General features: G+C 35.8%; 2 protein-coding genes across 2 annotated transcripts; one reads left to right on the plus strand and one right to left on the minus strand.

The window, feature by feature from the left end:
• Nucleotides 1-3,275: 3,275 nt before the first annotated feature.
• LOC113279387 lies at nucleotides 3,276-4,103 on the plus strand. The gene has a single exon (XM_026528080.1). The coding sequence runs from the start codon at nucleotides 3,276-3,278 to the stop codon at nucleotides 4,101-4,103; it is 828 nt and encodes a 275-aa protein (XP_026383865.1).
• Nucleotides 4,104-9,214: 5,111 nt separating this feature from the next.
• Nucleotides 9,215-11,888, minus strand: LOC113277683 (protein mak16-like). The gene is made up of 9 exons (XM_026526717.1): nucleotides 11,651-11,888; nucleotides 11,445-11,554; nucleotides 11,210-11,328; nucleotides 11,031-11,128; nucleotides 10,459-10,546; nucleotides 10,208-10,366; nucleotides 9,929-10,031; nucleotides 9,659-9,801; nucleotides 9,215-9,460 (listed from the first exon to the last, which is right to left on the minus strand). The coding sequence occupies exons 1-9, from the start codon at nucleotides 11,710-11,712 to the stop codon at nucleotides 9,419-9,421; spliced, it is 924 nt and encodes a 307-aa protein (XP_026382502.1). The 5' UTR covers nucleotides 11,713-11,888; the 3' UTR covers nucleotides 9,215-9,418.
• Between the last annotated feature and the right edge of the window lie 13,134 nt (nucleotides 11,889-25,022).

Here is a 25,022-nt window from a genome sequence, read left to right on the forward strand (position 1 = left end):
AAATTAATAATTAACCATTACTTTGTATTATTTATCAAAAAGGTGTTGGAGCACAGCTTGTTGCTAGGTTGTCAACCAAAAGTTTGTAATTCACGTATATTCATGATAAAGCCTTTAGTTGGTAACCTAGCAACAAGCTGGGCTCCAACACCTCTTTGAATAGCAATGCCTAATCTGTGAAAAATAAAATTACCAAAACCACTACTAGCATCGTTATTAACAATACAATTCTTCGGGCGCTTGAAAAAACACAAAGTATCTTCACCAAGTTCCCCAAGAGTAGAAAACGCTAAGACACGCAAACCATATCCAAGTGAAGCACACTTTTCCAAATATTTAGCTTGCTTACGCGAAACCGCCTTAGAAATAGCTTTACCTGGGACAAAAGAACGAATGCCTTCACCGGTGAAGGGCGAGACACTTGTGACATCCATGCAAACATCTTGACCATTCTCCCAGTTGAGAACAAGGATATCGGAAGGCCTCAAGTCCTTTCCATCATCTGACACCATACCAAGAGAGACTTCCTTGCGCGCAGACACGTTAGCTTTGTAACAAATATCAACTACAACATCTCGAACAAGATCATGTCGAAACTTACTTCCAACATGCTTAGCACAATGAAGCGCATGGTCCCCAAAAATATCCATAGATTTGTTACAACTAGAGCATAAGCCATTCTCAACAAAAAGTGGGATGCCAAGGCGATAGCAAAGTACAGCTCTGAACTGTCTAGACTCGAGGCACTGATTAAGCCCACTAATGGGGACAGCCAATAAATAATCCTGAGCATGCTTAACACGGTTACACTGCCACAAAATGGAATCTCTTGCAGACATAGAAAATTGGTCTGGGATTTGCTTCTTGACTGCATCAAAATAAGTGACTGCCAGGGAGTGCATGGAAGGGGGGCAGTATCATCGACACAATAAGAAGGAGGTAAACCACTACTGTTTTATATATAATAACCGCAATCGCACGGTGTCTAACTTCATGATAAATAGTACTATAAAAAATAATAAAAACTAAATAAGCTCGTGACCTAAAAACTAACAAAACATACAGTGAACTAATAAAAACCAGGTGCAACAGAAAAAATAATTAAAATATCATGGGTCTGTAGTTCGGCATCTTTAAAGACATAACGCTTATTATAGCTTCATAAATTTATTAAAAACCACGCATCTTCAATCCTTCTCTAAACTTTGATATACTTTAAATTTCTTAAGATCAAGCTTTTGCTCTTCTAGATATTCTCATCTCCTTCAGTTTATTCAATCATTATGTGATTTTATATTATCAGTAGAAGCTCCATCGAGATCGTGAAATATCATATCTTCAGGAATAAATCTTTTTTTTGCTCAACCATTTGTTATTTGATAAATTCCTCCGTATCGATTATATCAGGAGATTTTCTAGGTATTTTATCAAGGTAAAATGCATATCAAGTAGTGATTTTGATCTTCTTTTAGTTATCTTTAAACCAACATAAATTAAAATTAAAATAAATCCATATATATATATATATATATTTATATATCTGTGTGTGTGTGCGAACACCATACACATTGAGTGTATTTAAAATTGTGCATTCCGATGAATTACAACATAATGTATATGTCTTTCAAACACATGAATGTTCTTGTGTTGATCTTAATTATTTATTCAATTTGGGCGCCAAAAATTAGGATTCAACTTAAGTGATTATACATAGAGAGAGTGAATGTGTACCCTAAAGCGAAAATTGAATTATGAACCTCCGATCAGAAGAGCTTTCGAATCAATATGTACTAAGAGAGCATAACAGTGCTATTAAATTATTGGATGAACCTGTGTGTTCTAGAGTGAATCATATATAGATTGAGTGAGTGCAGTGTATGTATAGATGTGTATCTGGGAACTATATGTAAAGACATGAACTTGCAAACTTTATATATATTGGGTAAACTATAAGTGTACCCATGAATAGAAAGGTGAATTACATATGAAGTTAGTTTATGTGTGCTCATGAACTATGTGAAGATAACGTTTTATTTAAGTTTATATTGTAAACGACATGGCTCATGATCTCGCACAGCACGCGATGCTGCATCTTATCACGCCATGTGGACTCATCCAAATCTCCCTCGTTGGGTTTCTTCCGTAACGGGAATTTAGCTTTGTTCTTCACTTTTTTTTTCGTTTGATTTCCCTTAAGTTTCGTTATGTTGGCTATCAAAAAAAATATTAAAACTTATAGTGTAAACATTAGTAATATACGTATTTTGATTATGATATTTGTATAGTGAACTATGCATATATTGAGTGTCTGCAGGCGACGTTTCCTTGAATATGCTTTTTGTTCGTATTTAAATCCAGGATTCTACGTATATCATCTGTACGTGAAAACACATATAGTGTACTAATTTAAACTCGTGAGTTATAATATCACATGTTTTAAACATGTGAATGTATTGCATTCATGTGAACTATTGTAGGATTGCTAGCCAGAAGACAAATCAGCCGCAGCCGCATAGAATTTTCATCCGTGTTACACACGGGTCGGTTTATTGCTTACGAAATATTGGATTGTGTTTTAAAGTTAGTTTAATTCATAATAAGTAATACTATAAAAAATAATAAAACACTCAATAAGCTCGTGACCTAAAAATTAACAAAACATATAATAAACTAATAAAAAACCAATTGCAACAGAAAAAATAATTAAAATGTCATAGGTCTATAGTTCGGCATCTTCAAAGACATAACACTTATTATAGCTTCAAAAATTGATCAAAAATCATTCCTCTCCAATCCTTCTTAAAAGAAAATATAAGGTGGTGCATAGGAGATGGTCAAAAAAATATCCATTTGGTTTGATTCTTGGATTGACAATTCTCCCATCATTGAGGATATTGGATTTATTGATTATGTTAAAGCTCACATCAGCATGAAGGTGTCAGACTTACTCAAGGAAGGCAAATGGGATTTACCTGATCAGCTTAAAATCTTCTTTCTGATTTCACTCTGCCTGAAATTGGTATTGGAAATGATAATCTAATTTGGACAGGTGACATCAAAGGTAATTTCACAACTTCCTCTGCCATAAATTTAATCAGAAATAAAGAACAACATTTGCATTGTCACAAGAAAATTTGGAATTCTATCTTCATCCTTCTATAGCAAGCAACATTTGGAAACTTGTTCAAGGAGTTTATGTAGATGATACTATACTGGTTAAAAGGGGGTTTGAACTTGCTTCTAGATGCTGCATTTGTGAATCATATCAAGACAACATGAATCATTTGCTGTGGGAGTGCAGATTCAGTAAAGAAATATGGAGTTGGATATGCCATGTTTTCAAAGTTAAAATACCTAATTCCTTTGAAGAAGTGTGGAATAATGCTAAAGGCAAGAGTCCATTCATTGAAGAATGTTGGGGCATCATTGCATGTGCAATCTTAAGAGATTTGTGGTTACAAAAGAATAAGATGATTTTTTTGCAAGTGAAGCCAAACATTCAAAGTTTCAAGAGAAGAATTAAAAGGACAGTCCTTGAGGGAGGAGTCAAAATTAAAGGTCACAAATGGAGTACTAAAATTGATGACCAGGTAATCCTCTTCTTTAAATTGAAACCAAGAAATCTTAAATATCAATGCATAAAACCTTGTTATTGGATTCTACCAAGAACTGGAGTTGTCATGTTTTGTTGTGATGGGGCATCATTTGAAAATCCAGGAGCATCTGGTTTTGGTGTGGTAATAAGAGATCATTTATGTCGAGTATTGGGAGTTATCTCTGGAGGAATTGGCATTGCAACAAATTACATTGCAGAGGTATATGCAATCATCTGTGCAGTTGAGTTAGTTGTGGAATGGCAGATTCAAGAAGTAATTCTCAACTCAGATTCCAAAACAGTGGTGACTGAATTTGCAGGAAACAAAATGTCATGGTTTGTCAAAATGAGATGGAACAAAGCAATTGCTAAATTCACTCTCTCCAGTTCAGGCACAGTTTCAGGGAAACCAACTTTTCTGCAGATACAGCTGCAAAAAAAGGAGCTCTACTGGCAGCAGGTCAAAGAGAAATCTACTATGAAAGACCAAGTTTTTTATCAAGGATAGAATTTCCTGACATAGCATATTACAGAATGTGCTAGTTTCTTCAAGCCTATGTAGTTGGATATCTCTCTTTTTTTTTAAATTTTTGTCTTGTAATCTTTAACAATCTTATTTTTCATTCTAATATAATATGCGATTCAGGAAAAAAAAATCCTTCTCTAAACTTTGATATCCTTTAAATTTCTTAAGATCAAGCTTTTGCTCTTCTAAATATTCTCATCTCTTTCGGTTTATTCAATCATTATGTGCTTTTATATTATCTGTAGAAGCTCCACCAAGATCGTGATACATCATATCTTCAGAAAAATAAATAAATTTGTTAAACTGTTTGTTGTTTGATAAATTCATCCATCTTGATTATATCATGAGATTTTCTTGGTATTTTGTCAAGGTAAAATGCATACCAAGTAGTGGTTTTGATCTTCTTTTGGTTATCTTTCTACCAACATAAATTAAAATTAAAATAAATCCATATATATATATATATATATATATATCGTGTATGTGAACTCCATACACATCGAGTGTATATATATATATATCGTGCATGTGAACTCCATACACATCGAGTGTATTTAAAATTGCAAATTCCCATGAATTACAATATAATGTATATGTATTTCAAACGCATGAATGTATTTGCGTTGATCTTAATTAATTATTCAATTTGGGCACCGAAAATTAGGATTCAATTTAAGTGATTATACGTAGATCAAGTGAATGTGTACCTTAAAAATATAATATGAACCTCCGATCAGAAGAGCTTTCGAATCAATGTGTATTAAGAGAGCGTAACAGTGCTCTCTTAAATTATTGGATGAACCCGTGTATTCTAGAGTGAATCATATATAGATTGAGTGAGTGTAGTGTATGTATCAATGTGTATCTGGGAACTATATATATAAAGACATGAACCTGCAAACTTTATATATATTGGGTAACTATAAGTGTACTCATGAATAGAAAGGTGGGTTATATATGAAGTTAGTTTATGTGTTCTCATGAATTATGTGAAGATAACGTTCTATTTAAGTTTATAGTGTAAACGACATGGCTCATGATCTAGCAGATCATGCGATGCTGCATCATATCACGCTATGTGTACTCGTCCAAATCTCCCTCACAGGGTTTCTTCCCTAGCGGGAATTTAGCTTTTTTTTTTCACTTTTTTCTTTTGCTTTCCCTTAAGTTTCGTTATGTTGGCTATCAAAAAAAATATTAAAACTTATAGTGTAAACATTAGTAATATACAGATTTTGATTACGATATTTGTATAGTGAACTATTCATATATTGGTGTCCGCAGGCCACGTTTCCTTCAATACGCTTTTTGTTCGTATTTAAATCTAGAATTGTACATATATCATTTGTACGTGAAAGCATATATATCGAGTTTACTTATTTAAACTCGTGAATGTATTATTGTGTGAACTCCAAACTTTGAGTAGCTAATTTTCTTATTGATTAAGGATAAATTCCTAGTTCTTGACGTGATTTAATCTATTGTTTTAATTGTATTTTGAAGTTTTCACACGATTTTCGTTTGTTTTCACTAATATTAATATTTATGCTTGATTGATTGATAGGTCGTTTGGGTGGCCAACTAAATTGATTTGTTGATTAATCTTAAGCTAGTGGTGGTCAGGAAATACGTAATTTTTGAATAACCCGCTACACAAATAGAAAACACAAGACCTTGCAGAGGGATTCTGTGGAGCAATTGTGTGTGAAAACAATGCTAGAAAGTGGACTGAGTGAACCGAGTCTAACGACTAGTATCAAACCTAAATTCATAAATCTTAATGCATTCTATTGAATACATCTTGTAAGCGAACCTCAAGGTGGTTCGTTAGAATAAAATCAGATAACTATGCGAACTTGTTACTCAGTCAAGGAATTTTGGGGTTAGTTAAGCGAACCTGTTAACCTACGGTTGATAAAAATATATGACTAATAAAAAGTGGACAAGAACAAAACTTTTTGATTACTTTATTTACTTTCTTTTGCAAACTTAAAATAAGAAAACCCCCATTTTTTGTGACAGTCAAACAAGTAAAAACTCTTGCTCCTCGTGGGAACGAACTTGACAACACTATATCACATGTTAATTAGGTGGAAAAACATTCACTAATTTGTTGTGGCTACGACACACATCAGTTTCACCTCATCATCATCAACCAATAGTTTTTTGTGCCTAAAAGTAATTTTAGGTACAAACAGAGATATTTAATATTTTGGTTTACTTAGCAAATTTTGAATTATACAAAAATATTTTGGGTCATTAAATGTATCCTGGTCGCGTATGGAAAATTTAATCAGATTGGGTCACGTTGGGCCAAGGTGTACATTCCGTCACGCGAGAGGGAGATTTCAAGTCATAGGTCACGCGAGAGGGAGATTTCAAGTCATAGTATAGATTTGTAATTGAATCATGCAGCAATTTTTAAGCCATGACTCAAATCTTAGTCATTGGGTAATGTTGGTAAGTCGGTCAATCTAAGGTTGAACTTGGTTGAGTTTAGGAAAACTCTTGCTTGTTCCTAAAGTGTAACGAGAGCCAAGCTTTGTTACTTCTTGAGTTAAGCTAGAAACCCTATATTTACAGGGAAAATAATCCTTGTTCTTGTAAGAAAATAACCTTAGAGGAAAATAATCCTTGTAAGAAAATAGTGTTAAGTTATAAATCCTATACTTAAGAAAAATAATCCTTATTCTTGTAAGAAAATGAATTTGTATTAACTTATTGTGATATATATAAATATCTCATAAGAGAACCTAGAAAGATACATCAGAATATTTTTATACTTTACTATATATTGCATTCTTTTTACGGTAATATATGAAATCATTTATTCCTTTTTGAGGATTCAATCTTGTTAAATATTTGTTCTTTTTGTGTGCATTATTATAGTCGTGCAAACAAGCCTTATCTAAACAAATTTGGATTGATAGCGAAACTTCATAAGTCACACTATAAAATTAACCGCTAAACAAATTTAGGTTACGGGTCAGCTTGATTCTCTTGTTGAGATCCCCATCTGCGTAAACTACAATCGTACTAGATCCATACCTCTTCCTTATCCGAGTGATTTGGTGTAGCTTACTTGCAAGTTTTTCTTACCATAAAAGAATCAAGAACTTTCGATCTCTAAACTAGATAAACCCTAATCATGCAGATTCTTACAATGAGTAACATACAACAAAACACCAGAATGCTGAAGAAAAATAGAGTAAAAGAGTTTACTTGTGAAATTTGTTTGAAATCCTCTCTTTCTATAATCTGAGAACATCTTCAAGAAGAACACCGTCAACACAATGCGAGCGATATAGTGAATGCATATCACAAAATGATTTTTGCAAGAAATGTATAAAGTACAAAGTTATGAGAGAGCATTTGAAAATTTTCAAATGCTTACCAAATGTATATTCAACCTAGGCCATCTACATTGCGATTCCATTATCCAGCCACAAGTTTACTATCGTTGGTGTCACTTGCTTACTGAGCCATATCATGACATTTATGATATTGGGTTGCGGAAATGATTTATATCCCCGAAGAATTTCTCTAGAAAATTTACCGCTGCACACAAACTAGTGGGACCTAAAACCCACCCCCTATATTTCCTTGGTGTGGGTCTATCGTGGTGTTCGTTATCACTTGAAGGAATTTGGTGGAAATCGTCCAAAAGATGTAAAGGTTTTATTCAATCTCCGACATGCATCGTTACAGAATGCAATTGAACGTGTTATCGGTATACTTAAAAGACGCTTCACTATTTTGCAAGTTCGGCCTCAATATCTATTCGAATCACAAGTGAAAATTGTACTTGCATGTTGCATCCTTCATAACCACATCCGCAGAAAGTGCATTAATGACTTGATTTTCGATGATGAAAACTTACAAAACCTACTAGAAACCGATCCAAGAATGCAACAAGACAGTGAATGCCCTACACTTAGGAGAAATAGACAACGAGAAGTAGCTTCAGAACTTCGAACTTCAATCGCAAATGCAATGTGGAATGATTATCAGCGTCGCCGCCGCGACTAATGTTTAACGTACTGCTTATTTTGTGAACATATTTGACACTAGACCTGGATACTGTTATTTGCATACTGTTGTTTAAATTTGAGAGCGAAACAAACATGATCCAAGTTATACTTAGGATATCTGTTGGGTGATTGAGTTGTTAACCAAACAACTTCTATGTTAATCTGGGATAAGATAAAATTTGAGACAAACATCATTTAAGTTAACCAATTCGTAATTAGTTAATAAAGGATATCTCCACTTAAGATATGTTGTTCCGTTTCCAAGCTGCCAAACAGACTCGGTGGGTTTTCTTATTCTTATAGCAAGTTGGAATTGAGGGAAGACAAACACGGTATAACCATTATCTAGATAATCCATCCTAGGATAGGGATATCCAAGCGGCCAAACACGACCTTAACGTCTGTGCTACCAAGAGGTAATGCATGAGATAAAAGAGAGAAGACTCGAATTTAGGACGTTGCATGAGAGCGGAGAAAGAGGGTGCATTGTGAGCCACGACTTATCTTTTTCACTTCGTTACAATTTTAAAGCAATGAGAACCAAAGCAATGAGAACCATCGATTACTTATAAAGATTGATTCAGAACCATCGGATGGGCAAAACCACACTTGTTTTTGTAAAATAGGGAGAGAGCTTTAGTTGGCCTATTTTTAGGGGTTTAGTTTTTCAGGCGTTAAGCTATTGGGGTTTCCTGCCTGCCACTCTCTTGTTTCTTTTCTTGGTGGAATTCTTTTAGTTTAATTGTTGTCGCCATCGATGTTCCCTTTGTTCTTGTGAAGTCGCTTTACTTTAATTTAATTTCACCATCAATGTTGTTGTTATTGAACTTGTCCATCCTAAACGAAAATGGTGAAAAGTAATGGGTTATATAACGATTTCGATATATGATTTCATCTATTTAGGAATCATTAACAGCAAGACCACCAAATTCTGTCACGCCATTTTGACCACTCGTCGGACAAGTCGTCCCCTGATTTCTTTGCTCATGATTAAGTTCAGCAACTGATTTGAATTGCAGAGGATTATAATATATGGTCATGAAAAAGGATTCATGATTCCCGTATTCAAAAAATAAAAATCACAATGAAAACAAAAAGAATCCAGGAACACCCAAAGCCATTCAAATAGAGAGTAATAAATCAAAATCTTTTTCAAAAATAACATTATGCTCTTGCAACCAGAAAAAGTTCTCCTATAATAGATCCAGACAACAAAATTGGGGCCTTTTAAGTGAGCTGTTCAAGGTCAGCTAAACTCTGACGTTCTCAGTGTACTCCTGTTCGCCTTTCACCAGCATCATTCTCAACCTGGCATAAAGAAAAGGAGGAATACTTCAACATCTGGGTTCTCTATAGTTACAAACTCTGTTTGGAGATATCCATATTGAACATAAAAACTTTAACATTAAAATAAAAAACCTTAAATAAGCATAGGAAGCATGGAGTCTATGGCCAGAATTTAGGTGTCCCAAAGCCTATAAACAAATAAAAATGTAATAACTTTACCTCAACATGTACACGAGTCTTCCTCTTCAACTTAGCATGTGAATCCTTTTTCTCACGTTTTTCAACCACCACTCCGGACTCTTTTCGTGATCTCTTTCGACCAGAAGTATCTTCAACTTCATCATCGTCATTGTCATCATTTCCTGCATAGATGAACAATAAATAAAACACATAATGATAATATAATCTTTATATGTGCATTCAAAAGATGGAGTGGTCATAAATATTTTACTGAGATGGACAGAACAATTCAAATCGTAACAAAATTACCAGTATCATCATCTTCAAAAGAACCATCAAGACCGAAATCTTCCATGTCATCCTCCATTTCAAATTCGTCTCCTTCCAAATAAACATATTCAACTTCTGCTTCCTGGTTTCGGATAAACAGAAAGAGTTCCAAAAAAAGATATCAATCATCTATCAGCAATTTTGAAAAATACATACCAAGCATATTTGTGGACAAAAAAAATTAAACAGTTACAAAGAACAATGCGAACAACATGCTTCTACACCACCAACCAAAGATATTAACGAATCCATACGTACCTTCTCCTCGTCCTCCTCTTCATCATCATCCACTACTTTTTTACCTTTCTTTAGAGCCTCTTCTGTTTCAATAATATTATTGAAAGCTTTTTCATGATAATTGTAAATATCACCATAAAGTCCAGCTTTAAGACGTTCCATCAACTCTTTCTCAATATTCTGCAACAAATTTGTAAACAATCAGTACAAACTGAAGCAACACATGCAACAATTGTGCACCAAAGCGCGCATACACATGGCTATAAAACAACCTTTTCCAGCTGTGCAGCCTGTAGAGACTTCTCTTCTCTCCTCTTCTCTCTCTTTCCCACCTTCCTTGGCATAGTCATTACCGTCTCCCTGCCAAAATCGCACAAACAAACAGCAAAAAGATGTTAAGAGCAGAAACACAAGAATCCCTCAGAATACGTATAAAGCATATACAGTTAGCAGCCTAATATCCCACAGCAACTGATAAATTTAAGCTAGACACAACATTATAGTTCTGCTCTTTCATGTTTCATTTTTTTTCTGGAATCTTATGCTAATTGCTTAGAGCTCGGGGTCTGGCTACAAAACGTGAAAATTGACATATAATGCCTTTACCAATAAGAAGAAAATGTTACAAAAAATTATAGACGTCCAACTTAACCTACACGGAACGTTATAGTTCTGCTAAAGTACTGTTCTTTCGTGTGTATGTTTTTATGGAATTTTATATGAGATACATTACATACAGAGTACTTGAAAATTGACATACAGAATTGTCTATAACAAATAGATGAAATGTTACAGCAAAATTGGCAACAGACGGCCAATTCAACCCAGTATATATGAAGAGTACCTTGTTTTCAGAGCAAGCTTCCTCATACGTATACGCATCTGAGTCATTTTGGTAAGACGTTGCTTCGTTTTGTGCACAAGATACTTTGGCCAATACATCTATAATAACCGTATCAAAATAATTACAAAGAGAGAAATGAAATAACATAAAGGCAATTTGTCATAGTAAAGTAGACTTACCATATTATTGTTAATGATTTCAAGTGCCTTCTCATAATTCTTGGGTAATTTAAGTCTTTCCCATAATTTACCGGGCATATGAGATCTTTCTATTGTCTTCATATACAAATAAAACACTCCTGCAATGACATCGAATTTCAATATCAGAAGAACCCCTAATATACTCAATAACACAAAACACCTAATTTACTCTAAACCAACAAAATTCATTTCACAAAGAAATGAAAGGTGGTACCTTTATCCTCTCTAATGGTAGCATAACGGCTATTAGCAAGAGGACATGAACTTCTATTGCAAATCCCAGTTACATTATATGGGTTTCTACAGAAATTCCCAGTTTCAATTCTACAAAAACAAAACCCCCACATAGAAATTCAATTCAGATATGAAGAAATAAATAAGATAAACTACTTTTTTTCTCTTAATTTGAAAATAACTTACTTGGCCATGTAACTGCAATGGTTGTGTCTAATGACCTGCCATATGACCTCATCGTGCTGCATCTTGATTTCAGGACTTCTTCTACAACAACAACAGCAGCAACAGCAACAAAGAGCTACAACAACAACGACAAAAAGAGAAAAAAAAAAAACAAAAGAAAGGTGATGTCTCTCTAATGGAAGCGTTTAAGGTTTTAGGGTTTATGGGGAGAAAATGCGATTTTAAGTCTCCCTTCGAAGAAGAAGAACTAAAGAAGGGCTATTTTGGCATTATTCAAATAGGTCATATTACTTCCTCTTGGGCCTCGTTTCAGTCCCGAATGGGTTGTCTAGCCATCTTACTTGTGAGCTACTTGAACAAGAAAGTGTGTTAGTTCTGTTTCTACGAACTATAATTTTGGGCATACCAAAATCTTCCAAGGCATACTGAATGAAGACAAAAAAGGTTGTGAAATAGTAAAATCAGATAACCCCTTAACCCAAAATTTTTTAATGATAAATCTGTCCTTTACGTATTAGTGTTAATAACTTGATTAGTGATTAAATATTTTGTTTAGTGATTAAAATAATTTTCAGAATTATAAGAGTTGTTTAGATGAAAAATTTGAGGATGAGTTGTTTACACAAACTCAAGATGATGATTTTTATGAGCCAAATCCTGATGATGAAGACATTGATGAGGAACCCAATGCTTCTAATACACAGGTACACTTATATCCTATACTTAATCTCACTTCTATAGCTCTCAATTATCAAAAGTTAGGTTTTTTGAATCATGGTTCGGCGAAACAGGTTGAGGTTCGGCTCACATCTATGAGCCGAATCTACCAATTGATGAACGGTTCGTCTTACGGAATCTGTTTATTGCATGTGCCAAACTGTTTGCTAGACACTAGTTCGGCTTATATGAAAGTTTCATAGTAAGCCGAACAACATCCTGAGTAGCTCGGAAAAAAAATAATTACCGGTTCGGCTTATATTTCGAAAATCGTATGAGCCGAACATCAATTTGTTATTTTTTGGGTTAAAATATTGTTATTGGTTCGGCACATATTGAGAATATCGTAATAGCCGAACCTCGTTAATGTGCTAGGTTCGGCACATATTATGATTATCGAATACGCCGAACCCATATGCATCTTTATCTGTGAAATTTCAAGCCGAACTGTTCATATACACTTACAGGAAGCTTTCGTGAAGAACAGTTCGGCTAAAAACGCAACTCAATTTTGAGCCGAACCCAACACTGTAACCGTCATTTAATCGATGAAAAACAGCAAATAAGAGATTGGGTTTGTGAAACTTGCTTTCTTATCCTCATTTCCGGAGTTGGAGATGCAGTTGGTTCAATTTCTGGTTCAATTGGTGGTTGATTTTCAGTTTCTACACCTTCATCTTCAATTGGTTCTTCTTCATCAATTGATGGATTAGAAGATGATTTGGTTTGCCTAGTCCCTGCTTTTCTTTGTACGAGTCATTATGTGGTTGAGTTTAATCGACGATCAAATTTTTACGAATCGATAATTAATCACGATGATGAATTTTTTTTTCGCAGGAGGAGGAAGAGTTCGGCTAGAGGAGGAGGAGGAAGAAGAGATGGTAAGGGAAACTGATTTTGATTTTTTAGAAAACTGACTTTAGATTTTTGTATTAAGGGTATATAGGTAATTGAACTACCCATAGGGTACCCCTTATAAGGTCACCCAAGATGGGAGTATTTTTTTGTATGCGTAGAAAGATTTTGGTATGCCCAAAATCAGGGTTCGTTTCTACACACAACCGTGTTGTCAAATGGTGCTCCAGTGAGCAGCCGACAGGTGGATGTGGATTTGTTATCACCCCGTCCAATCTATCAAAATTATAGATTTGAGATTTTCATCCACATCCAACACGTTACCCGTTGGATTTCACACATGCTATGGAGTGATAAGCGGATTAGATGTCGATGAATTTGTGGATATTTTTCAGAAATAAAATAAAATAAAGGTAACTGTATAGAAATAAAAAGACTAATATGACCTGGTTTTAAAACTTAGATCATTGAATTTTAAAACATATATTACTAAATTCTAAGTGATTACAATAAAACATGATGTTTGTATCATACAGTTTGGTAAATGGGCCCAAGTTCCTCAGCCCAATAATTCTACCCAAGATAAGCATTGGGCTCTTGGGTAAAAGATATGGAAGGATAATTACAGTCATGTCAGCAATTATCATTCTACACCAGAATACTAGGTATAACCTGGAAGTTACCGATCCTCTGAAAAATGAGGAATCAGTTATTAAGAAGACCATGTATAACCTGGAAGTTACTGATCCCCGGAAAAAGGAGGAATCACTTAAAGACCGGGTATACATTCAAACCCTGGAAGTTATAAATCCCTAGAAAAAGGAGGAAACAGAAGAAGACCAGGTATAACCTGGAGGTTGAAGATCTTAAAAAAGGTAAATTGATTTTGACCAGGATGAACCTTGAAAGCATTTGGTCTAGATACATAGTCAAAATGTATCTAGACGTAAACTGGACAGGATACAATTCCTCCATAACCTATAAATAGAGGTGGAATTCCAACTGGAAAGGTACACATTTCTAATCCTTCTCTCTCCATAGAAACCTGCTTAGAGCTCTTACTCATTGAGGCATCGGAGTGTTTTTGCAGGTAACCCCCTTCTTCATTCATCAACAATTCTTGAAGAGCCAAAGCTTTAGGAAAACTGATTCATCAAGCAGCTGGAAAATTCTCATACATCAGGGACGCATCACGAAAAATACTAATGAATCATCCAAAGATTCATATTATATCATCAGAATTCATTCATAAGGTATAAATCTTAATTCACCTAACGGTTAAGATTATGTCTTTCAATACTAATCTCGAGGATTGTTGTGGAAACATTTTTGCTACAACATCTTTTGGCGCCCACCGTGCGGCAGAGAAGGAATCATCAAAACTGAATCAAGATCCAGAGCTACATCACAAGCAAGTTGAAGTGATGGAATATTTATGCAGATGCAATAGTACGAAGAATTCAGAACAATGTTGATTACCTACTCCGAAAAGAAGTTGAAACATCACCAACAACGACGATATCAGGACGTCATTCTACAAGAACTTATATCCTCGGGATAAGTAATAGAAATCGCGGGGTACGTATTGCAACCCCTCTTTTAAGTGAAGGTGATAATCTGAACGAAATGGATTTAGATCATCATCAAAAGAACATATTAAAATCGCGTCCAAACTCCCTTGTGAAAGTAGAGAGGACCAGAGTAACACCCGGAGATCTGGGTCTGCTATAAATATTGCAACAATTAGAGAAGGAAAATAGTCAAACAGACTACTGGAGACCTTAGTGGATAAGAGACTGCAAATGGGTAGTACCCAACACTCTGAAAGTATCGTTCCACGTCGGCATGCACGACTTTCGCATGAGGGTTGGAGGGAACAACATGTGCGGAGTGGTCACGATAGGAGACACAGATCGTATGAAAGGCAAGACATTGAAGCAGATAATGTCGTAAGGGAAGATCGACGACCGAATGACCGCTACGAAAGTCATCGCATCGTCGAGGAATCAGAATGACAATAAGGACGTAATCAACGGCAAAATAACATGCATGAGCGGGAGGAATACCTCGGTGAGCAGAAGCAAAATGAGTACCTCGATGAACGGAAACGAAAGGAGTATTACCTCGAAAACCAACGCTCAAACAAGCACAAACTAGAGAAAGCAAAAGCAATACAAAACAAAAATTGTTGTTCCTTTGTGTCGCCTGCAAATAGAAGCCAATCACCTCAGATGGCTTACATGGGAATAATCTTCGATGTATTCTACCACGGATGCAATCTTGTTGTTGCGCAAAAAAAAAAGACGCATGCATCACACAGTGTGAGGATGACGGTTGTCAACAATGACACCCCTAGCGACATGAACATCAACTATCGACGTCAGTTGCAATACAATCAACATATTCATGCTCTCTTAACCTAGCATCGCAAATATTCATCGCTCAAGTTGTATACTCGTTCGAAATCAACGAAAAGCATCACCAACATATCACTAGTCTAATTTTCGCGTTACTTGGTCGCCCCGTAACCGAGCTTTCCTAGATGCGCCCTTGGTCAATCAATCAAACTCAATACTTCCCCTAACGATGCAACTCATGGACCCAGCATTCCTCGTTGATCCAACTAGTGATCCATCTCGCAATCCAACCAACGATCTGTTATTTTGGATCGTTCCAAGTTCAATCTTGCACGATTTTAAAACAGTTTGACTTACACACCATTGCAAATTTTACTCACAATAGTCGAACAACTGGGGGAGTCTGGGGGAAGCACTGTACCTGGTAGATAAGATAGAATGAGGGAAGTTATATTAAGCGAATAACAACAAAATGAAGCCCAAAACTTGGAACTCCAGCAACTTTGATCAATAGTTGACAATTGAATTCGGGATGCATATTTCCGATGTTGGACCCGTTCGCGCCTCATAAAAGCCTAATCGATTGCTCAATTTTCTTACATTATTCGCATTTCCTAGTCATACAACAAATGCACAATTCACATACAAATGCACAATTCACAAACAAATGCATGATCCACACACTTTGATACTATCCAGAGTCGTTTAGAAATAACACTCGAATAGCTAATATCGGACACAAACTTCGGGCATACTAGCCAGAGCAGTTAAACAATAACTCTCGCATAGCCAGCACCGATCATAACTTGGCTTTGATTAGAGGAGATATTTCAAAAAATATTCCTTGCACGGTCTTAGTCAATACTTGCGCAAATTTGCGAGCAAGCTAAACCGGTTTAGAGCAGGCTCAAGAATAGCAAGGACCTTGTTCCATGGGCAATCTAGGCTGTTCTTCGGGAATATAAGACCGGATTATCAATTGGTTCCTGTTCACCTTGATTTGATATCAAAATACGGAACAAAACCTAGGGTTTATCTGTGGGAGACATATTTATCCTTTGATATACTTTTCTGTGTAAGACAGATTTTTTTATTATCAAGTTTGTGATTTTGGGTTGGAGCAACTCTTGGTTGTGGGTGAGATCAGCTAAGGGAATCATGTGCGCAGTATCCTGCTGGGATCAGAGGCGTAGGAGTACAACTGTATCTTGGATCGGTGGGAGACTGATTGGGGTTCAACTATAGTCCAGTCCGAAGTTAGTTTGCAGTAGGCTAGTGTTTGTAGCGGCTTAATACAGTGTGTATTCAATCTGGACTAGGTCCTGGGTTTTTCTGCATTTGCGGTTTCCTCGTTAACAAAATTTCTGGTGTCTGTGTTATTTCTTTTCCGCATCATATTTTATATAATTGAAATAATACAGGTTGTGCGTTCGTGATCATCAATTGGAAATCCAACCTTTGGTTGTTGATTGATATTGATTGATCCTTGGACATTGGTCTTTGGTACCGTCCAAGTATTCCTTGTATTTGATAAAGACTCGCTATTGTTTTTAGCTTGAGTAAAAATCAAATCAAGAGAGAGATATTAACTCCTTGAGATACTTTTATCTAGATTTAGTCTGACTGTCTAGTTGATTCTCTAGCAAAGTATTTCGGAGTTAGTCCATACAGATTGCTAAGCGAAATATTGGGTGGTGTTGTTAGACCCCCGCTTTTTCAATTGGTATCAGAGCAGGCAAACACGTTAAAGACCTTATAAGTCTGTGTTTGTAGCGATCTGATTATGTACGAGTCTATCTCTAATAACGCACCATTTCAGAAATTACCAAATGATTCTAAAATCTTGGATTCACCTGAGAGAACTGTCACATCTAAGTCAATATCCAAACATTCTCTTGATGTAAAAACTGTTGATTGGTAAACTCTCGTAGAAGAACAGTTGGATGAACTTTCTGATGAAGGTGATTCAGATATTGATAGAGATGTTGATGAGGAAGTCTCAGAGTATGTTAAGTTTTTGGATTCGTGGAATATGAAGAAGATTATAACTTCTGATGTCACACCTCTTCTGACTCCTCTCTATCGAGAAAACAAGAAATTCAGAAGATGTTACGCAGGTGTTTATTTTTCGAATCGTTCTACCGAATCGATCCTCAAGGATTATGAGGAAAACCTACGTATGAAGTCACTTGAATGTGATAATCTTTATCAAAAGTAGTTTTTGTTGGAAGAGAAACTTGAAGAATCTGAAGCAAGGTTTAACTCTCAACAAACAAGTTTTGATGACGGAGAAAGCGCTTATCTCACTCGAGAAAAACGCCTTGAGGCTGATTTAGCTGCTGCTCTTGATAAAATCAAGATGTTGGAAGATGACTTGAAAAAGTTCAATACTAGTTCAAGCAAATTAACCACTATGCTAGGAGCAAGTAAAAATCATCGTGATACACGAGGATTGGGCTATAAGGGAATAGATGCTCCAAGTACTAGCAAAGAGGTAAAATTTGTCAAGGCTAGTGATTCTTCTCAACAAAAGGTTTCCACTGATGGCAAAATTAAAATACCTCCTCCGGCAGTTAAGATTCAAAAGAGAAAAGTTATCAACCTCCAAAGTTAGCACACACGGATCGAGGTAAAAACATTCCTTATGTTTGCCACTTGCAGAAATAAAGGTCACCTGGAAAGGAGATGTCGTTTCCGTATAACGAATGAGAAACTTCATGATGTTCTTGTTTGGGCATCACAAGAAGTTGTGAAACCAAGATCAAACGTTAAGACTGATCCTCTTAACGTTACAAGTTGTAATTGTCCAACCTTTAGGAAAAGGAATCAGTGCTATGATAGACCTAGATTTGCCTATAAACGTCGTACGAATCTTTTTCATAATCGTAATGGTTATCAAAAGGATAACTTCGTAAAAAAGAAGACAAGATCCGATGCTCCCAATTGGAGAAAGACTAACTTGCAAAAGAATAGTCAATCCAGTTCTATTTCAAGAATTCTAGAAGAGAGTGATGGGAAGAAGGTTCCGACTGTTCCTAAACGCACTCAGAAGTGGATACCAAAGAAAGACAATGATGTTTTGAGTGTGAAAAGGAATGGTCTTCCAGAAAACTCCATGACTATGGAAAAGGCAGTATCCATGATGTTGGAACTTAACAAGTTTTTTGGAAAAATAGAATTGGATGTGAAAGGTTCTAAAAGTGATCTCTTTCATGATAATCCAAAGGTCACTTGTGGTGAGCAAGACTTTGTTCACCCCAACGCAACTTGATTGTGTTGGAAGTGCATCCTCACCAAGGAATGCCCTGCTTTGTATATGGTGATGGAAGCACAAGAATTGGGGCACACAGATTATGTTCGGTAAGGCGGTAGAATTCGATTGGATTCATCTAAAAAGGTATGTCTATAAACTTGAGCAAGATTTGTACTTTTATTTGCTTAGAATACTTATAATAATCTTGCTTATCATTCATTTCTACCTAACTTGATCTGTGTTTAAGGGTCTAAAATGCTTAGGTTTGAAAATAATAGTTCGGGATGTTTGGACTACATGGTACACATACCAAGTATGCATAACATCATTCAAAATCAAAATCCAGGGGTTTAAGTTCGCAAACCCATATGCATACTTGACGTCGATATTCGGTAGACTTGTTTTGGTCGTAACTTCTTCATCCGAACTCGGATTTACCTCATTCTTTTTGCATTCTCTTCCTTATTGATTTCCCTTCAAAATTAAGATGAGAATTGTTGAATTTGGATGAGTTAATATTGGTCTTTTTCCTGTCTCTTTTTTTTAGTGTTTGCTCTGTTTCGTTGCACTTGTTCTATTCTCTTGGATTTGGGCACTGAGATTCTTGGAGAAATCCTATTCTAAGCTATTTTGTGGCTGTTACAAGAGTGATGTTGGTGAATCACAAAGAAGGAAGTTCGAGAATGGGTAGTAGTTCACATTGCTATATATTCTTGAGTGTTCACAATCATCTCATGTGAACTATGGTGCATAGTCGTCAATGACTTTGTATGTTCTTCTTTGTTAAGGAAATCTTTTTATACGCTTTTGGTAACCACTCTTGGTATAAATACGGGCGAAAAAGATTGATTCTACCTTCTAAGGGCAAAGATTGTTATTGCAGTATTAATCTATTTTGAAGTATTGCAATATTTTTATGGGATATGTATTGTTTGCGTCCGTTAACTTGAAGGTCCCATATTGTGTCAAAAGTAAAGTCGTTCATGAATCGGTATTCGTATTGATGAAAGGACGAATGGACTTTTGACATATACAAAAGTTATGCCTATGCAGTCATGTATTTGATGGAAAATAGGATAAAATCTTTTGTTCAACAAGGATAAAGTCTATTATGTCATTATGATGGAAAATAGAATAGATCCTTGTATGTTATCCACGGTATTGATCTTCATTGATCCATTTTATTATGTTTTACCGTGAACGTGTCTTATGTTGAGCACCTTACAACTAAGTTGATTTACCTTGGCTTTGTTGGTTGTTCCATAAGATGCTATATGTCGAGCATTAGGAACTAAATTAATCAACTAGTTTGGTTATTTAGTTAGTACTCCATAAGTCTTCTTTCTTATGTTGAGTACATGTACGGTTAAGGTTGTCATATTCTATGATGAACTTAGTCGGGGTTCCATAAGTTCTCTTATGTTGAGCCCAAAATAATTAAATTAATTACTTTGGTGATTAGTTTGGTTGTTTGTATTCCAATTAGATTAATTATAAGTTCTCTTGTAATTAATCTAGTTGAGTTTTCATATATTCCACAAGTTCTTGTGTTGAGTATATGAAAGGCTACACTATCATGTTCTTTGGTTAATGTAGTCATATATTCCGTAAGGTTTTCCTTATGTTGAATATGTGAACGGTTAAGTTAGTCATCTCCATATGATTGACTTAGTCGTAGCTCCGTGAGTTTACTTATGTTGAGCACTTTCAATTAAATTGATCACTTTTGTGGTTTGATTTAGTTGCGTATTCCAATTGAATTAATCATGGGTTTACTTGTGGTTAATTTGGTTGAGCTTTGGATATAGAAAATCATTCCTATGGTTTTTGGTGTCCCATAAAAAATCCTTTTTTTCTTTCGAAATTAAGGTCGCTCTTGTTGTTCTTTCGGGAATGACATCAAATAGGGGAGAGTTCTTTTGAACTTGTGCTTAATGGTAATATCTTGCGGGGAGTGCGACTGTGGAATTTTATAGGAGTTATCTTGTACCTTAAAACTCCTTGATGAATGTTGTTAGCTTCGGCTATTAGATTGCATCTAAATTAAGTTGGTATGTATTTTTCTTTTGGTCATGAAATGTCTCTTGTAAAAATTTCATTATGATCCCATTCTTGTACCTTTGCCAATTTTATTGACAAAAAGGGGGAGAAATATTGTAGTTCACACTACAAATACATATGGTTTTCGGATCATTGTGTAAGGGGGAGCGGTTTCCATGATCGAGATGGAGTATTGACTAAGGGGGAGTGATACATATCACCGTAGTATTATTGTTAAAGTCGTGATACAATTGACTTTGATGTTATATAATAATACTATGACATTGTATAATAATGATCGAAAATCTCGATTTCTCTCATTGTTATAGCTACGGATCTTCAACAACGATGGTGCTAAACTTACAACCTTTGGGATCATTGGAGTACTTGGAAGGACGAAGATTTCAAGGAACGTTGAAGATTATACTATGGAATAGGAGCCATTAAAGTTTATATTTTTTGTATTCCATATGTATTAATAGTTTTGTCACTAAAATTGACAAAGGGGGAGATTGTTAGAGTATAGCTCGGTCAGCCTCGCATGCGTTGCTATCTCAAGCATGTTTGTCAATGTTAGTGATCAAAACTATAAGTCTTGATTTCTAGCCTACATAGCTAAGTCTCGGACTAGGATAGAAAAGTGTAGTTGAGCTCAAGGACTTCATGACGATTCATCATACAACGACGAAGATCTATACAAGGAACCGTGGAACTTCATCAACAAAAAGGTATGTGGAGACTTGAACTTATCTATCACTCAAAAGTCTATCTCTTTTATCTCCTATTTCTTATGAGACAAAATTCGTATGCTATATAGACTAGATCATACACATTTGAAATTTCGAGCTGAGCATTTATTGCTTATCTTTTATCTCGAAATCGTGTGTTGGTAAAGCGTTTCGCTTTTTGATCAAGTTTATCTTCACCTAGTGACGAAAGTCATGAGAAGTTTCAATCACTTTGAGAATTGCTTTGACGTGAATCGGTTTATGAATAACGACTACATAGCGTCCTCTGAGAATGTCTCAATGATTTAAATGAGAGTTCAGATTACATAACCATGTATTCCTTGAACCGAAGTTTTCGAACTTTGTTGATCAAGAGAAATCGGGAGGATTGTGGAATTGGCTTGCCAAGGCCGCGAACCCAGTCCGCAGACTCAATCCGCGAACTGTCGGAAGTTCTTGACCGAGAATTTCTGCTGGATTTTCCAAAACTCGTTTGTGTGCTAAGTCCACAAACTGGAGGAAGTTCTCTTTCCGAGAATTTCTGCTGAGTTTGGAAAACTCAACCGATTAACTTAAGTCCACGAAATTGTTTGTGAACTTAAGAGGTTATGATCTAAAGATGTGCTCTGAACATGAAACATTAAATTACTAAGGAATGCTTTATGCAAACCGTGTCTATAATGTTCATGAGACGATTCAATCGAATCATCTTTATTTCAATTGTGTCTTATGTAGTTACATAAGATCTCATAGCAATTTAACAACTCTTTAACTTGTTCATTTGAGTCAATTGAACTAGTTATGGTGAAGAAGAACAAGGTTAATATGAAATGCTCATATGGTTAACCTTTTGGGTTACTATGTTGAACCAACATACACGTACACGTTTGGGCATGGTTTTCACGAACCCAGTAAATGTCTACCCAAGTGTGTGTGACAAGCTAAGTTTTCGATCTAACGGTTGAGAAATATTAGCTTGAATCTAAATCAGGTTTTCATCTAACAGTGAATAAGGATTGCTTTGTAACTAAGGAAAAACCCTGATTTGAAGGCTATATAAAGGAGAAATCTAGCATTGTGCAAAACTAATCCCCACACGTCTGTGTGCTGCTAGTGCGCCCGCTAGAGTCGATCTCCATTAACCTTTGATTTTCTTCTCTAAAATCAGGTTAACGACTTAAAGACTTCATTGGGATTGTGAAGCCATACCGATACTACTTTATCGTAGTTGTGTGATGTGATCTTGCATCTTCTATCGTACGAGTACAATCGATTGATTGGCTTGAGATCGTGAGAGTTCTTCGATAGGCAATATAAAGAAGTCACAAACATCTTCGTCTCACTGTTTGTGATTCCTCGACAATCCGCTTGTGTAGTCAGGAAGGATTGTAGAGAGGTGATTGATTAATCTAGGTTGTTCTTCGGGAATATAAGACCGGATTATCAATTGGTTCCTGTTCACCTTGATTTCATATCAAAATACGGAACAAAACCTAGGGTTTATCTGTGGGAGACATATTTATCCTTTGATAGACTTTTCTGTGTGAGACAGATTTGTTTATTATCAAGTTTGTGATTTTGGGTTACAGCAACTCTTGGTTGTGGGTGAGATCAGCTAAGGGAATCAAGTGCGCAGTATCCTGCTGGGATCAGAGGCGTAGGAGTACAACTGTATCTTGGATCGGTGGGAGACTGATTGGGGTTCAACTATAGTCCAGTCCGAAGTTAGTTTGCAGTAGGCCAGTGTCTGTAGCGGCTTAATACAGTGTGTATTCAATCTGGACTAGGTCCCGGGGTTTTTCTGCATTTGCGGTTTCCTCGTTAACAAAATTTCTGGTGTCCGTGTTATTTCTTTTCCGCATCATATTTTATATAATTTAAATAATACAGGTTGTGCGTTCGTGATCATCAATTGAAAATTCAACCTTTGGTTGTTGATTGATATTGATTGATCCTTGGACATTGGTCTTTGGTACCGTCCAAGTATTCCTTGTATTTGATAAAGACTCGCTATTGTTTTTAGCTTGAGTAAAAATCAAATCAAGAGAGAGATATTAACTCCTTGAGATACTTTTACCTAGATTAAGTCTGACTGCCTAGTTGATTCTCTAGCAAAGTATTTCGAAATTAGTCCATACATATTGCTAAGCGAAATATTGGGTGGTGTTGTTAGACCCCCGCTTTTTGAGTTATGGCTACGGATCTTCAACAACTATGATGCTGAGGTGAACACGTTCAGAATCACTGGAGTACTTGGAAGTGACGAATATTCGAGTAATGTTGATGAACCAAGGAAATCAAGCATTTGGATGAGAACCTACAAAGTTTATTTATTTTGTAATACATATGTATTGATAGTTTTGTCACTAAAATTGACAAAGGGGGAGATTGTTAGAGCACTGCTCGGTCGAACTCGCAAGTGTTGCTATCTCAAGCTTGTTTGTCAAGTTTAGTTGCCAAAACTATAAGTCTTGATTTCTAGTCTACTTATAGATATGTCTCGGATTAGGATATAATTTGTAAAGAGATTTAGACTTCACAGCGTTCATCGATTGAAGACGAAGAACTACTAAGGGGAGCTTGTGGAACTTTATCAACAAAAGGTATGTGGAGACTTGAACTCATTTATCACTCAAAAGTCTATTTCTATTCTATCTCCTATTGAGAGAAAATTCGTATAACTATATGGACTTTATTTTATACAATTTGATATTCGAGCCGAGTTTAACTCGCTTACATATTTCTCGAAATATGTATTGGTAAGCTTTCGCCTTAACCAAGTTCATCTTTTATTCTTGACGGAAGTCAAAAGATGATCATATGAAAATCGTCTGGTAACATTTTATATGATTTGTGTGAGACAGTCATTTGATGTAGACTCGGAATGTTTTGTATTGATCACTTGAAAATTGCTTTGAAGCTAATAGTTTGTGTGAGACAACTATTCCCGTCTTCTGAGAGTGTTTCAATGATTAAGATGGAGTTTAGAACAATTAACCATTGATTTGATATAACACAATATGCGTACTTGTATGTTAACTGTTGCATGTTATTCCAAGTCTGGGAACCAGAGTATGCATATTAGTTTAACAGTTGAAGTCCAGGAACTTAGTATGCATACCCGTATGCGTACTTGCTTAACAGTTCAAGTCCGCGAATTTAATATGCGTACCCGTTTGTATACTAATTCAACTGAGTTGGTCGTGAACGACAGTATGCGTACCCGTTCGCATACTGGTGGACTGACCAAGTCCGGAACTCTAAGTATGCGTACCCGTTTGCATACTTGAGTGGTCATGAGAAAATACGTTAATATAATAAGGAATGTAATATTTTGCAAACCGCGGCTATAATGTTCATGAATTGATTCGAGTAAATCAAAATCGAATTTGCTTCGATTGTGTCTTGTATACTTCTATGAG

Source organism: Papaver somniferum, chromosome 5 (genome assembly GCF_003573695.1).
Source record: "Papaver somniferum cultivar HN1 chromosome 5, ASM357369v1, whole genome shotgun sequence".
NCBI lineage: Eukaryota > Viridiplantae > Streptophyta > Magnoliopsida > Ranunculales > Papaveraceae > Papaver > Papaver somniferum.

Coding starts and splice junctions, on each gene's coding strand:
- LOC113277683 (XM_026526717.1), bottom strand. CDS start 11,712: ATGCAGCACGATGAGGTCATATGGCAGGTCATTAGACACAACCATTGC. Junction 10,032..10,207: donor AAGAGGAGGACGAGGAGAAG/GTACGTATGGAT, acceptor ATCCGAAACCAG/GAAGCAGAAGTTGAATATGT. Junction 9,461..9,658: donor AGACTCGTGTACATGTTGAG/GTAAAGTTATTA, acceptor TCTTTATGCCAG/GTTGAGAATGATGCTGGTGA.
- LOC113279387 (XM_026528080.1), top strand. CDS start 3,276: ATGAATCATTTGCTGTGGGAGTGCAGATTCAGTAAAGAAATATGGAGT.